Genomic DNA, 16,198 nt, shown 5'->3' with positions numbered 1-16,198 from the left:
ACTTGTTGAGCCAGTCACTCATAATACAACTTCATATGACAATAAATTGGGGAGCCTATATACAAAATAATTTAGAGTCAAATACCATCATTTTAATTCTTTTATATATAATTTATTCTGTTGAGAAATCTCATTCTAATCCCCGGTAATTCATAATTGGTACTTGTTTTATTATTTATTGGTTACTACAGCGTCTCAATTATATACTTGTTTTCTATATATAAATTATTTAAATTCAATATGTTCTAATTTTATATGATTAATTCTATCTTAGTTTTTCTTCCTTCTACGTACAATGATGTACCAAACAATATAGTATAAATTAAATAATATATTAAACTTTAGCAACAAGTAAAAAGGCTTATATCAAATGCTTTACTTGTATGTGTAAATTGAAGTATAGAATATCGTTTTCTTTAAACTCAAGAAAAGTATAGTTAGTGGATTATATAAGTCGAACTCTCTCACTGAAATAAAATCATAGAATATAAGAAAAAAGGTCAAGTAAGGATTGCATAATATATCAATTTTTCAATTGTTTGTTCCCAAGCTAACCTAGTTATTTTTTCTTTATATAGGTTCTGCGTGGAGGATATATACACATATATATATTATGGATACTCAAGTGTTTGAAGTTAAAGCAGTAGCAATGAAAATGGAAAAAGAATATATTGATCATTCAGATGAAGAGGATTATGTGTACGATGCTGATTCTGGTCATAGTATTTCTGTTAGGGATACTACTGGCTCCCATGATTTTGGTCATAGTATTTCTGTTAGAGATACTACTGGCTCCCAAACTACAACTTTTGGAGATCGTAATTTGTCAGATTCAAGAATTACTGATAGTTACAATAAAGTACTCACTAAAAAATATAGTTACAAGTACATTCATCAAACAGAAACTTTATCTGGTAATTCTCTTTCCTCACTTCTTTTATTCTAAATATAGATTTATATATATATATGTGTGTGTATACAGGTTTTGGTGAATTAATTAAGTAATTCTTCTTCAGGACTTTTGAAACACATAAGAGATCCGCCACCGCGTCACTACGTATTCAAAATAAATAATTTTTCATCATTATTGGAGTCACAAGTGAAAAAAGTTGAATCAGGTGTCTTCCTTGTAGGAGGTTATAAATGGTGTGTTATATTTTATATATCATCTTTTATAATTAGTGAGTTATTACACATGTATGTATATGCATATTAAACATTTACATATAAGCTATTTCTAAACATTAATACCATAAGTTATTTATTATATATAATGTGTATATATATATATATGTCAATATGATGATGAAATAGTAAATTGATTAGGAAGTTGATTCTGTACCCGAATGGAAATGAAAAGGCAGGAGGGGAAAACCACATCTCCCTCTACTTGGCAATGGAAGATACAATTTCCTTACCTCCTACGTTTGAAGTCAATGTTGATCTGAGAGTTTTTGTCTCAGAGCAATTACAAGGGAAGTTTCTTGCAGTCCAAGGTAACTTCATTAAATAATGTTTTTCCTTTTTAATATATATATATATATAAATTTTTTAATGAATGTCTTTAATTATTTTTTCAAATTACTTGCACATTAATAAAGATTTTTAATAACTTTTCATACATAATTTAATTTGTATGCAGATGCTAAACGACCGATGAGAGTTTTTAACAGAAGTCGAACAGTATTGGGGTTTGCAAAATTTCTTTCTCTTGAAAATTTTAAAGAGGAAAATAATGGATATCTTTTTGAGGATTCTTGTGTATTTGGCGTAGAGGTTTTTGTTGCTAAATCAACTCGAGAATACGATAATCTTTTTGTTAAAGATAATTCAGTTCAGATATCTCGTTTGAAGTCTCAAGGATACTATACTAACATCTCTAATGCTCTTGTCACTAAAACGAAAAAAGAGTAAGTGATTGTACAAGTAAACTATATATACTTCCAGTTCATATATAATCCCTTCTAATTATGGAATTAATTGATGTTTAATGATAAATAGTTATCTTTTTTCATTATAGGAAATTGATAGCTCCTATTTCACAAGATTCCTCTTTGCAATTAAATCAAAGTGAAGGTATATATAATTGATAAATGAAGCTCTTAAACAATACATTAAAATACACCTTAATATAAGTAGGAGTAGTTTATAAGTACCAAGTATTTACTATGGGAAAATAGTTTGCAATTTTCTTTTTTGTTTTGTAGAGATTGAAAGCTGATTTTATATTCATACTTTCAGGAATTTTAAGAACCACAAGAGATTTTCCACCGGCTCATATATTCGAAATAAAATCATTCTCACTGCTTTGGAAAGACAATATCCAAATACATGAATTTGACACTTTTGAAGCTGGAGGTTTAAACTGGTATTCTAGATATATATGTCTATATATATTATATATATAGTTGTAAATAATCTTATAATTTTTTTCTAAATTGCAGGAAGTTATGTCTTTATCCTAAAGGATGTAAGGAAAGAAATGGAAGTGGTTATATTTCTCTTTACTTGGAAATTTTAAAGGAAGGAACATTTCCTTCTGGGTGGGAGGTGAATGTGAACTTTAAAATGTTTGTTTTTGACCAAATAAGAAACAAGTACCACATTTTCCAAGGTATCTTTTCTCACATAAAATTAATTCATATATATATACATACATACACAATAAAAATGCATTAAAATGTTTAAATTAATACATACAGATGCTGATGGGGTTCCAAAGTGCTTCAATGGAATCACGAAAGAATTGGGTTTTACTCATTTAGTCTCCCAGAAGACATTCAATGATCCTCATAGTGGATTTCTTGTTAACGATCGTTGTCTATTTGGTCTAGAGATATTTATTATTAGGCATATGTGCAACAAAGATATTATGACAAAAGATCCTGCTAATTGCAGTACATACACTTGGCCGATTTACAACTTTAGCACATTAAAATCGAAAATACATGAGTCCGAGACTTTCACGATATGTGGAAGAAAATGGTATGTATGAAATATAATATCTATATATGTATGTATAAGTATTTATTGCTCTTACAGTTAATGAGTTTGCCAAAATTAATAATATGTTGGTCGAGTGGTTAAATTTTTTATATTTTATTTAAAAATTATGAATTCAAGTATCATTGAGAATGTAGAATTTACTATTTCACGGACATTTTATAGGTTGACAATGATTGCTTTATAATATTTAATTCAGTAGGACTAAAGATTTAGTTCATTAATGTGTTTATGAGATTATATTGATCTTGTTGGACTTAATATTAGGGAACCAATTAATTTTTGAGTGAAAAGAACATTAAGAGCAATTAGGTTCCTTCAGTTAGGATAGCCACAAAAGTTTAGAAACTTTCAAAAAAAATTTTAAAAAAAAAAACTAAATTTGCTAAAATTAAATCTTGTTAGTTAATTTATATCATCTATTATTTCAGGCACTTAGCAATTTATCCAAAAGGAGATGGGACAGAAGTAGCTGACAAATGGCTCTCACTCTACTTATACTCAGTTAACGCAAAATCCTTACCTTTGAAGCAGGAATATCAGATAAAGTGCAATTTTCGAATAAGAGATCAAGTCACTAGTAACCATTTTCAGATGTCATGTAAGTTCAAACTTTCACTTATACTTTTGATCGCATAGTTTTTTTTTTAGTTGCAAGTTCATTATTTTTCAACTTCACACTTTTCTAAAAAAAATTTCTAACATTATTTTTTAAATCTATTTGGTTTTCAGTGACTACTACATTTAGATATCCGCCATGGAAGGCTTGGGGTTTTAAAAAATTTATTTCATTAGTAGATCTACTCGATGAATCAAAAGGTTATATTCGCGAAGATACCTTAATAATCGAGGTGATATTTACTTCTATAGTTATGCAAGATATTTTGTTGGAAATTTAGATTCTTGATTCTATATATATATATATTGTAACGGCCCCGGAAACATTAAAATGGTATGAGTATTTAAATATATCAAATGCGGACAATCAGAGAGGACAATCCGTACGCTGGAGGATATGCTCCGAGCTTGTGTCCTTGACTCCGGAGGCCATTGGGACGACCATCTACCCCTAATAGAGTTTGCCTACAACAACAGTTACCAAGCAAGCATCGGCATGGCCCCATACGAGGCGCTATACGGGCGTTCGTGCAGGTCACCGATTTGTTGGGAGGAAGTGGGCGATAGAAGATTGTTTGGCCCGGATTTGGTGGAAGAAACCACGTCCAAGATAGTTAAGATCAAGAGGAACATCCAGACAGCTCAGAGTAGGCAGAAGAGCTATGCTGATACCCGGAGGAGAGACCTGGCCTTTGAGAAAGGTGACCGGGTGTTTCTTAAGGTCACCCCCTTCAAGGGAATTAGTAGGTTCGGCAGAAGGGGAAAATTTAACCCCAGATACATTGGACCCTTTGAAATCTTAGACAAGATTGGTACCACCGCCTACAGACTTGCACTGCCCCCTGAGCTCTCCCGGGTTCACAATGTGTTTCATGTATCTATGCTGCGCAAGTACAATCCGGACCCTTCTCATGTCGTGGCTCATGAACCGCTCTCACTCCGAGAGGACTTGTCTTATGAAGAAGTACCGGTCAGTATCACGGACCGAGAAAGCAGAATACTCCGTAACCGGGAAATATCATTTGTAAAAGTCTTGTGGCAGAACCACACGCCTAGGGAGGCGACTTGGGAGCTGGAATCAGAATTTAGGGCCCAATATCCTCATCTGTTTGATCAAGAGTAATGAGACAAATTTGGGGACCAAATTTCTTTATGGGGGGGAGAGTTGTAGCACCCGGAAAGGAGGAAAAAAAAAAAAAAAAAAAAAAAAAAAGGGCCACGTCAGCAGCCACGTCAGCAGGCCCGGTCAGCAGTCCCGGCCAACCGGGGCCTGCCACGTGGCAAGACCGCGTCACTCCGAAAGGAGCCACGTTGGCGATCCGCGTGGGTGCGATCCGACGGCCCAGATCAATCGCGCGATCGGACGGCCCAGATTCAATCGCACGGACGGCCCAGATTCAATCAAAAACGAACGGCCCAGATTAAAACGAAATGAACAGCTGTGATCAAAAGGCAAGGGGTTATAAATAGAACCCCCACACCAGACCACAAACCCTAGCCGCCCGCCGCTCGCCGGAGAAGACGAACCAGAGGCCGACCGCCGCCACCCGTCGCCGCACCGGGGAAATTTCTGACCGCCGATCGAGGTAAATTTCATACCCCCGACTCGTTTTTCTCCGCTGATTCCTCCTATGGCCAAATTGAGGCCGAAATCCCGGCCAAACGGCCGGAATACGCGGCCGAAACCCAGCGGCGCCGCCGCGTCCCTCTCGGTTTTTGCCTCCGACGAGGTCCTTCCCGGCCTCCGTTCGATGCAATTTTTATATCACCGTGATCACCATTCTTTTCTCTACAGGTTGACCGAAGCCGAATCACCAAAACACGAACCTCGCCGGAGAGCCGCCGAACCCGAGAGCGCCGCCGCCGGTAAGCTCCGCTTTTCCGTGATTTTTGGCCCCCCGGGGGCCCTAGGGTTGTTTTCTGACAAGGACCAATGCGAGTGTGGCCGAATTCGGCCGAAAACGGCCGAAAACAGCCAACCCGAGGCGACTCGCCGCCGCCAGCGGCGGCGCCGTCGCCGGAGCAGGGCGGAGCCGCCGTGCCGGAGTTGCGATTTGGTCCGAAAGGGGCCCTGGGCCTAATTTGGATTTTTTTTGGAACACGTGCAGGTACTGTTAGTGTGTTTCAGTTCCCCGGGAAAAATTTAGGGAAAATTAGGGACGGCCTGCAGGCGCACTGTGAATCGTATTCGGATCCCGAAAACAAGTAAGGACCCCTCACCCTATTTCCTATCACGGTATTAAAGTTCAAAATGATAAAACGGTATTTCTTGAATTAACGCATGTGTGAAATTGCTTAAGGTTGCTAATGGAGCCCGAGTCTAGTGTGATTGATGATTTACTGTTATTTGGCCTGTTTTACACTGTTTTACAGCTTTAAATGCATTATGGGGTTTGATGTGTTCATTTTATAGTTTCGAATGCATATATTACTGTTTTATTAATTATGGGTTGAATGACTGAAGAACTGATACTGTATGTTGTCTGTTCGGCATGAATTACGATTTACTTGTTTAAATGTGAATTGATGATGCTTATTGAGGAAAAGGGAAATGAAACATTGTATAGACTGATAATTGTATGATGGGGTCAGCCTGACTAGATATCCTGGGAGATGGTGGACGGACCGGGTCCGTAGGGAACCCTACCGGGATTGTGGTCTCACATACCGGACGGGGTATGGAGATCTTATGGTTTTGGCGCCCATACCGGACGGGGTATGGGGACGGCCCGTTTTCACCCTCATACCGGACGGGGTATTGAGGTTTATGGTTTTGGCGCTCATACCGGACGGGGTATGGGGACGGCCCTGGAAACTGATTATGAATGTTAAAGGTTAACGGGTAGCGGGACCCCCATGGATACTAGTAGGCTGGTAAATGAGAAAATGATATGTTGTATAATGATTGAATTACAAAAGGCGTGATAAGTGCTATGTTTTACAGCTTATATTATTCCATGATTGTGATAATGTTATTATTTTTCTTATATTGTTTTCATAAATTCCACCGAGGTAAGTGGATGGTAAAGGTTTTCATGTTAATAAACGAGTTTATTGTAAATTATGCTCCATTGGTCTTTTTGTGTTTTTCTACCCACCTTTACCTCCGTGACGGTGAGATATCGTGATGTTCTTACTGGGCTAGTGTAGCTCACTCCTTATTTAACCATTTCAGATCAGGAAGACATGGTTCCCGAGCCCGTTCCGCAGGAGGACGACGAAGGGGATGCCTAGAGACTCTGTAGTCATACTCATAGTTTTATTTTCGAGTTTCTCTCTTAGTTAGTTTAATCTTTTATATTTTAAGTACGTTTCTGGTTTTTCGTGTAAGGGATGTTAACTGAAATTTTGATCTCGCTTCCGCATTTGATATATTTAAATACTCATACCATTTTAATGTTTCCGGGGCCGTTACATATATATTTAATGGACAATGTACTACCAAAATATCATATCCTTCAGTTATGTTAATGAGAATTTTATTTTAATTACGTTGTAAATTAAGTTGAATGAATGTAAAATTATTTATTCATATAAGAACTAAAAATTTACAACTGAGAAGAAGATATTAGTTCATTGATAACTGTAATAACAAGATTGGTCGGGTGTTCATTCAACTATATATATAGCAAAATTGAGTGAATTATAATTGAAAAGTATGCGCAAAGACATCCCAAAATGGTACAATAAGGGTGTCTCACAACTTTGAGTAATTAGATGACAAAGACTCGTTGAAAATTTAATTATTTTTTGTGAAATCTTAAGAGCGTTGCTGTTATCCAAGATAGAATGTGTATGTGTGAATTTTGGTATGAACCCTATGTGTGAGAATTACGTGCACGGTGTATATGCCTATGAATTTTAATATAAAAATTGATATGTCGTTACAAGATAAAAATTAAGAAAATTAAGTGAACCATTAAACATAAAAACCGTGAAGTAAAAAACATTGTGAAATTTTATAAAAGAATTTTGTATTTGAAAATTATTAACATTGTATTTATTATATGTTTGCATGTCTTTGCATAATGTATAACTAAGGCATTAGAATACTAGGAATACTTATTGAGTTGGTCAAACTCATTAAAATTCACTATAATATTTTATAAATTAGGTGAATTCAAAGCAAGTGTCAGACGAGTGGGGCACTCGTGAAGTTGTCATGATTAGTCGTGTATTCTGTTTTTTTTAAAAGATTGTCCTTTTTTGTTAAGCTCTATATTTTGATCCTCATACTTCGTACATATAAAAATTTGTATATATATATATATATATATATATTTTTTTTTTTTTTTTTTTTTTTATTACAAGGGATGATGAGTTTTATTACATGTTATTGTTAAGCGCTATGCATGTTATTGTTTCATAGGTCCCGTTAGTTAGAAATAACATGAGTACATCCGTGTCTTGTTATTGGGGTTCAAGACGTCACAAAAATATATTTTTATTAGTAAATAGTTTCAATCATTATAATAATTAAAAATTAAAATTATGGTGAATATATGAAAAAAAAAAATCCTTAAATAATAATATTCCTTGAACAAAATATAATTGTGTTACTTGTACTTCCATAATTTTTTAATATAAGATGTTGTTGCCAAAGAAAAATGTTTCATACAGAAACTCAAGTCTATTTTATCAAAAATAATTATCAAATATATATATATATACATATACACACAAATATATTATGTTGAACAAAAGCAAATTGCTTTTAACACAAATTGCTACCAAATTACTAACATAGCAAACTGGGTACTGTTAGATTTAGTTTAAAAGATAAGAATGAAGCACCACTCAATAGGGCATGCTGGGGGGACTAACAAGATGGTGTTCCTCTTGGCATGCCACCTTCCTAATTTGACTTTAATAACATGATAAATAACTAATTATGGTATTTTATTCTAAAAGCACAAGTTAATAGGAAAAGACACAATCTTTATTAACATATTTAACCCGATTATAATAAAAATACATGAAATGACTTCAATCAATTAAACGATCACTAGCTACACACATCACAACACAAGTTACATAACAAATAATTAAAATACCAACTTAGACTTCAAATATAAAGAACGTAGAAGACCGATCACATCTTTAGAATTTTAGACATGTTCACATAAACATAAAACGAAAATTATAAGTGTTATGGGATATAGGTGTAATCATAAATACCCCCACTTTATTTTTCTTCTTATATTATCAGCTTCAACCCTTCGCCATTGATTTCATAGGTATTTTGCAATATCATAGTTGAAGTTGTAAATGTTGGTGATGCCAGTATAAAGTCCATCATGCATATCATATGTATCTTGTCTATCATTAATAAGATCGTCATGTTGTACGTATGAGAAAGGAATGTCACACGCAACTTCTGTTCCAAATAAATTCACTGACATCTCGCATAAGGGTGGCACACGAACTTTGTATGTAATCTCCATATCATTGGAATTTTCATTAATATCTCCCCATTCATATGGACCATCAAAAGAACCCACGATTTGAATAGTTTTGTTATTAATGACCGGGATGGTAGCTTTAATGGTAGTTGGAACATTCAACTTTGATGTAATAATAGAATTCCAACTATAGCTGCGAGTATCTGTAAATGAGAGATTCACTTCTGCTTCAACAGATTCTTTAGTTTCATTATAGTAAACTCCTGATGCAGCGATAAAAGAACTTAGCTCATAGATCCTAGCATCTCGAAAGTGATAATTAACATTATAGATTTTTCTTGAAACAGTAACTTCTGAAACCTCCATTTTTGCTTCTGATGTAATAGTTGAAACCGCAGCATTAAGACAATCCTTTTTATAATCTTTTGTGAGTCTTTTGCAATATCTATTGTTAGCCAAACTACGGAGAGCAACAACATTTTCATTAACTTTCACCGGCCAAAACTTTAAGTTTGGGTTTGTAGTGTTATCATCTCCATCATGTTTGATCCAATTTGGATCTCGTCTCCAAAACCCACCATATTGTATTCGAACACTTCCATCAAAAAGTTGGTAAACCCTATGAGTAACATAAGGAAATCCTCCTTTTTGCTTAGATTTAAATTGTAGATACTCAGATATTCCATCATCTCGAAGACCTCTAGTGAGATACTTCTGATTATTGCCTTTGAATGCAACATATCGAGGAAGCATAAACATGGCTCCCAAATCAGTATAGTTGAAAATATCTGATAAATCATTTCTAGGATCTTCAGACTCTGCTAACAAGCAACTATTATAGGGTTCAGTTTCTTTTGAATGACAGACATAGTGTCCAAGTTGAACGTGCAAAAATTTAACTTGTCCATAATGATTACCAGTTTCAAAGATTGGCTTGAACAATGTGCAAGACCATTTAGATTGATCTTCATTCGGTTGGTCAGCTTTTGCAATAATCCACAACTCTTCTTTAGAAGATCTTACCCAATATTTATTGTTGTAAGAACATTTTAAGTGTACCAATCCATGGCCACTATTAGCTTCCTCCGCTTCCATCTTTGTGTACGGGCTCACCAGATGCTCTCCCCAGAATTGAAGAAATGCATGTGCCTCTACATCTTCGTACACATAACCTAAATATTTTTCGTTATATTCTGAATATAACACAAAATATTTTGGCAATTCCATTTTTCTTCTCTTCTCTAATAATTTTTCTCAACAGAACTCAATATACTTCATCCTTGCTCCAACTTGTTCATCTATTTATAAAGAATGATTTTTTTTTTAATTTTTATGTAATTAAATATCACAATATTTAAGCATTCATTTGATCGATATCATGTCCTCTTTAAAAGCTTTCATTTATATCCTTTCTTCTTCGGGAATCATAATAAATGTACTCATACCCACATTCACATTCAAGGTATTTCCTTTAATTTGATGGAGTCAAAAAACACATCATCTTGTTGGGGAAAAGAAGAAAAAAAGAACAAAGGCATTAGTGCAAAAGAATAAAGTTTTTTTTTTTCTTTTTTTGGGAAAGACATGAATTGTGTTAGTTTTGTTGATACAATTTATCATTGACTTGTCTAATTAATTAATTAATTAGTTGAAAATCCATCATTTTAATAATATTATACGTACACAATATGGATATATATAATATAATTAACAAAGAAATTACACCCACCACATATTATATATATCTATGTACATATTTTTCTCCAACTATTATTCATGAGTTCTAGTTTTGTTGTAATTTTTAATCAAACAATTAGCAAAATTTATAATTAAAATAATTTAATTTCAATATAAATTTTTTATTAGATATCTTAAATTTTAATAAATTTTAATTTTATAGCAATATATTTAATGAAGAAAAGCAACACAATGCGGCATATACCATCACTTTAAAAGTATAACTTATATATGTATCTTACTTTCGGTTTAAAATTTATAAAAATGATAAAATGTGAGTTTAGAATTTGTAGTAAACTAAAAATTAACTGCATATTAATAAATAATACATAATTTTTAATTAATAAAAAACTAAATTGTATTTTTATCCTTAAAACATTCAAATAAATAAGTATCATATACTACCGCATTAGTTTTATTTTTACATTCAATAATTATTTAGTGTGTAATTAGTAGTTACCTAAAAACTAAATTCTATTTGTATATGTATAAAATTTAAATAGATACATATTATATATATATATATATATGTATATTATCACTTCATTTTTATATTTAAAAATTATTTAATGTAGAATTTCTAATCAACTAAAAATTAAATTTCGTATACTTAAAAATTTAAATAAACTATTGTACATATTATCAATTTTTTAAATTTTAAAATTTATTTAGAGCATAATTTGTACAACCTACAAAAAAAATGAGTTGTGGGTTAAAAAATTAGGTTATGAAGAATTTTTATAATATAATATTTCAAAATTTCTATTCAAATAAAAGTTATCATATATAGGAAGATATAATAGTTATTCACCAAGACTCTAATAATTTTGTAGTAAAATCCAAATTACAGTAAAATATTTGATTCACTATCATTAATAATTAATTATAATTATTTTTCAGTAATATTAATAGTTGAAATGCAATAAATTATGATTGCCAAAGGTTAAAAAGAAAAAGATATCTTATAATAAGAATTATATTGTTGCCAAAATATTATGACTACTTTTATAGTTTGTTTTGAAATCTATATTTTATTCAATGAATCTCATAATTAATTATGAAAAATTTTATTTTTTTCAACAATTTTTTTTATCTTCTACAACAAATAATTCCAATCATTATAATAATTAGAAATCAAAATTATGATGAAGATACGCAAAAAAAAAAAAAAGATATTTCGAGACAAAATTTATTTTTGTTGCAAAGTTTAATTATTAAAGATTAATTTTTTGTAGTAAATAGTATATTAACAAAGAGATTAACCAATTTTATCAAAGAGATGGAATAAATAAATTTGAATTACAACTATTGGTCGAATTGAATTTTTTTCGTTATTTTGGTACGTATTTATGTCACAATATGTTATTTGGCATACGGGAGGTAGCTTTAAAAATTTATTTCTATATCATATAATTATACAATGTTAAGCTCACATAGATTAAGAAATATAAAAAAAAAATCAATCTTATTAGTCAATTTTTTAAAATTTTACCAAGCATTTATCGAATCGAATTATTAGTAAACAATAAAGTGTAATTAAAATTTTATTAAAATAATAAATACAAAAAAAAAAGATAAAGTGAATGATTTTTGAAGATTCGTCCTTAATAAAATTCCTTTGAATGTGACCAAATAAAATCAAAATAAATTATAAAATAAGTTAAGTAAGAACAACTTAATGAAAAACAGATAAAATGTCATATGAATAAATAATGAAAATGAATAGAAAAAATAAAAATTATTAGAATATGGTTTATTATGAAAGATTTATTGTAACGCCCAAACATGGGTATTTTTGTAATTTCATTATTAATTGTTTTTATTAAGTTTATTTAAAAAAAAAAAAGAGCGCCACGTCAGCAGCCACGTCAGCAGGCCCAGTCAGCAGTCCTGGCCAACTAGGACCTGCCACGTGGCAAGACCACGTCGACTCGGGGACGGGCCACGTTAGCGATTCGCGTACGCGCGATCGGACGGCCCAGATCAAGCATGCGCACGGACAGCCCAGATTCAATTAGAAACGGACGGTACAGATTAAATCAAAATGGACGGTTGAGATCAAAAGGCAAAAGGGTATAAATAGAACCCCCACACCTGACCACAAAAACCCTAGCCGCTGCCCTCGCCGGAGAAGATGAACCAGACGCCGGAGGAGCCGGCCGCCGCCACCACCCGCCGCCGCACCGGGGAGATTTTCGACCGCTTCCGACCGCCGATCGAGGTAAATTTCATACCCCCAACTCGTTTTTCCACGCTGAATTCCCCTGTGGCCAAATCGGAGCAAAAATCACGACCAAACGGCCGGAAAACACGGCTGAAACCCAGCGGCGCTGTCGCGCCCCTCCTCGGTTTTTGCCTCCGATGAGGCCCTTCCCGGCCTCCGTTTGATGTAATTTTTATATCACCGTGATCACCATTCTCTTCTCTATAGGTTGATCGGAGCCGAATCACCAAAACACAAACCTCACCGGAGAGCCACCGCACCCGAGAGCACCGCCGCCGGTAAGCTTCGATTTTCCGTAATTTTTTGGCCCCCCGAGGACCCTAGGGTTGTTTTATCACAGGGACCGAATGCAAGTGTGGCCGAATTCGGCCGAAAACGGCCAACCCGAGGTGAATCGCCGCCGCTTGCGGCGGCGCCGTCGCCGGAGCACGGCGAAGCCACCGTGCCGGAATTATGATATTGGCCGAAAGGGGCCCTGGGCCTAATTTGAGATTTTTTGGAACACGTGCAGGTACCAGTAGTGCATTTCAGTTTCCCAGGAAAAATTCAGGGAAAATTAGGGACAGCCTGTAGGCGCACTGTGAAGCTGTGTTCGGACCCCGAAACGAGTAAGGACCCCTCACCCTCTTTCCTATCACGGTATTAAAGTTCAATAATGATAAAACGGTATTTCTTGAATCAAAGAATGTGTGAAATTACTTAAGGTCGCTAATGAAGTCCGAGTCTAGTGTGTTTGTCGGTTAACTGTTATTTGGCCTATTTTACAGTTTTAAATGCAGTATGAGGTCTGATGTTTTTATTTCATAGTTTCATGTGCATATTTTACTGTTTATTTGATTATGGGTTGAATGACTGAGTAACCGATGCTGTATGTTGTCTTGTTTGGCATAAATTACTGTTTTGCTTGTTTGTGTGTGAATTGATGATGCTGACTGAGGAAAAAAAAGAATGAAAGGTTATGTAAATTGATAATTGTATAATGTGATCAGCCTGACTAGATATCCTGGGAGATGGTGGACGGACCGGGTCCGTAGGGAACCCTACTGGGATTGTGGTCTCTCATACCGGACGGAGTATGGAGACCTTATGTGTTTTGGCGCCCATACCGGACGGGGTATGGGGACGGCCTTAAAATCAGGTTGTAAATGTTAAAGGTTCACGGATAGCGGGACCCCTATGGATCCCCACGGATACTAGTAGGCTGGTAGAAGAGAAAAAATATGTTGTGTAATGATTGAATTACAAAAGGCGTGATAAGTATTATGTTATACAGTTTATATGATTTCATGATGATGATAATATTATTGCTTTCGTATATTATTTTATGAATTTCACCGAGGTAAGTGGATGGTAAATGTTTTATTATTGATAAAATAATTTGTTGTAAATTATGCTCCATTGGTCTTTTTGTGTTTTCTACCCACCTTTACCTCCGTGAAGGTGAGATATCGTGATGTCTTTACTGGGTTAGTGTAGCTCATTCTTTATTTAATCATTTCAGATCAGGAAGACATTGTTCCCGAGCCCGTTCCGCAGGAAGACGACGAAGGGGACGCCTAAAGACTCCATAGTCATATTCATAGTTTTTACTTTCGAGTTTCTCTTTTAGTTAGTTTGATCTTTTATATTTTGAGCACGTTTTTGGTTTTAGTGTAAGGGATGTTAATCGAAATTTTGACTTCGCTTCTGCATTTGACATTTTTAATACACATATTTCACTTTAAATTTCCGGGGTCGTTACATTTATTCTATTTTTTTCACATCCGGGATGCATAATCCGCACTTTTTATAATAAAAACAAGAGAAAAAATATTCAAGCTTCTTTTAATATGTCCTTTTTATATCATTTTTTGGTATTGTTGTTTTTTTCTATAAAAAAAAGATTGAAGCATAATCTAATGTTAGATTGCATGTATCCCTAAGTGTTTTTAAACTTTCGTTCTCAAATTTTTAAAATCTTTTCCTAAAATTCTAATAAATAGTAACTTTTACTATGTTTCTTAATAATTCTCTTTAACTATCAAAGATCAGCCGATATATTTATATAGAGAAAATAACATTATCAAAAAATATACAGTTCTTTTCTGTAACGGCCTCGGAATTTTAAAATGAAATATGTGTATTAAAAAGGTCAAATGCGGAAGCGTAATAAAAATTTTGATTAAACATCCCTTACACTAAAACAAAAAACGTGCTCAAAGTATAAAAGAACAAACTAACTAAAAGATAAACTTGAAAATAAAAGCTATAAATATAACTACGGAGTCTTCAGGCATCCCCTTCGCCGTCTTCCTGCGGAACGGGCTCGGGAACAATGTCTCCCTGATCTAAAATGATTAAATAAGGAATGAGCTAGACCAGCCCAGTAAGGACATCACACTATCTCACCGTCACGGAGGTAAAGGTGGGTAGAAAACACAAAAAGACCAACGGAACATAGTTTATACAAATTCTTTTATCAATAATAAAATCCTTTACTATCCACTTACCTCGGTGAAATTCATAAAATAATATACGAAAGCAATAACATTATCATCATCATGAAATCATAGGAACTGTATAACATAATACTTATCACGCTTTTTGCATCTCAATCATTACATAACATATTTTTCCTTATTTACCAGCCTACTAGTATCCATGGGGATCCATAGGGGTCCTGCTACCCGTGAACCTTTAACACTCGTAATCAGATTTCAGGGCCGTCCCCATACCCCGTCCAGTATGGGTACCAAAACTATAAACCTCAATACCTCGTCTGGTATGAGGGTGAAACGGGCCGTCCCCATACCTCGTCCGGTATGGGCGCCAAAACACATAAGATCTCCACACCCCGTCTGGTATGAGAGACCACAATCCCGGTAGGGTTTCCTACGGACCCGGTCCGTCCACCATCTCCCAGGATATCTAGTCAGGCTGACCACATTATACAATTATCAATTTACATAACCTTTCATTCCCCTTTTCCTCAGTCAGCATCATCAAATCACACACAAACAAGCAACCAGTAATTCATGCCAAACCAGACAACATACAACATCGGGTTCTCAGTCATTCAACCCATAATCAATAAAACAGTGATATATGCACACGAAACTATGAAATAAAAACATCAGACCTCATACTGCATTTAAAACTGTAAAATAGGCCAAACAACAGCTGACCGACAAACACACCAGACTCGGGCTCCATTAGCGACCTTAAACAATTTCAC

General features: G+C 34.3%; 2 protein-coding genes across 2 annotated transcripts; one reads left to right on the top strand and one right to left on the bottom strand.

The window, feature by feature from the left end:
* Positions 1-495: 495 nt before the first annotated feature.
* On the top strand, positions 496-7,112 carry LOC148240332 (uncharacterized). Its single transcript, XM_088209793.1, has 12 exons — positions 496-504; positions 579-914; positions 1,017-1,146; positions 1,327-1,496; positions 1,643-1,910; positions 2,021-2,076; positions 2,242-2,368; positions 2,445-2,614; positions 2,703-2,985; positions 3,435-3,604; positions 3,736-3,854; positions 6,797-7,112. The coding sequence occupies exons 2-12, from the start codon at positions 614-616 to the stop codon at positions 6,905-6,907; spliced, it is 1,905 nt and encodes a 634-aa protein (XP_088065919.1). The 5' UTR covers positions 496-504; positions 579-613; the 3' UTR covers positions 6,908-7,112.
* Positions 7,113-8,852: 1,740 nt separating this feature from the next.
* Positions 8,853-10,118, bottom strand: LOC110809137 (uncharacterized). Its single transcript, XM_022034868.2, has one exon. It carries the CDS (start codon positions 10,116-10,118, stop codon positions 8,853-8,855), a length of 1,266 nt encoding a protein of 421 aa, XP_021890560.2.
* Positions 10,119-16,198: the final 6,080 nt, after the last annotated feature.

This window comes from Carica papaya, chromosome 8 (assembly GCF_054855325.1).
Source record: "Carica papaya isolate Zhongbai chromosome 8, ASM5485532v1, whole genome shotgun sequence".
NCBI classification, from domain to species: domain Eukaryota; kingdom Viridiplantae; phylum Streptophyta; class Magnoliopsida; order Brassicales; family Caricaceae; genus Carica; species Carica papaya.
Note: the sequence above shows the minus strand (reverse complement) of the source record. Positions and strands in the feature narration are given on the sequence as shown.

Excerpts from the sequence above, each read along its gene's own strand:
- LOC110809137 (XM_022034868.2), bottom strand. The coding sequence starts at position 10,118 with ATGGAAGCGGAGGAAGCTAATAGTGGCCATGGATTGGTACACTTAAAA.
- LOC148240332 (XM_088209793.1), top strand. The coding sequence starts at position 614 with ATGGATACTCAAGTGTTTGAAGTTAAAGCAGTAGCAATGAAAATGGAA. Across the intron at positions 915-1,016 it reads TCAAACAGAAACTTTATCTG|GACTTTTGAAACACATAAGA; the intron begins GTAATTCTCTTT and ends ATTCTTCTTCAG. Across the intron at positions 1,911-2,020 it reads GTCACTAAAACGAAAAAAGA|GAAATTGATAGCTCCTATTT; the intron begins GTAAGTGATTGT and ends TTTTCATTATAG.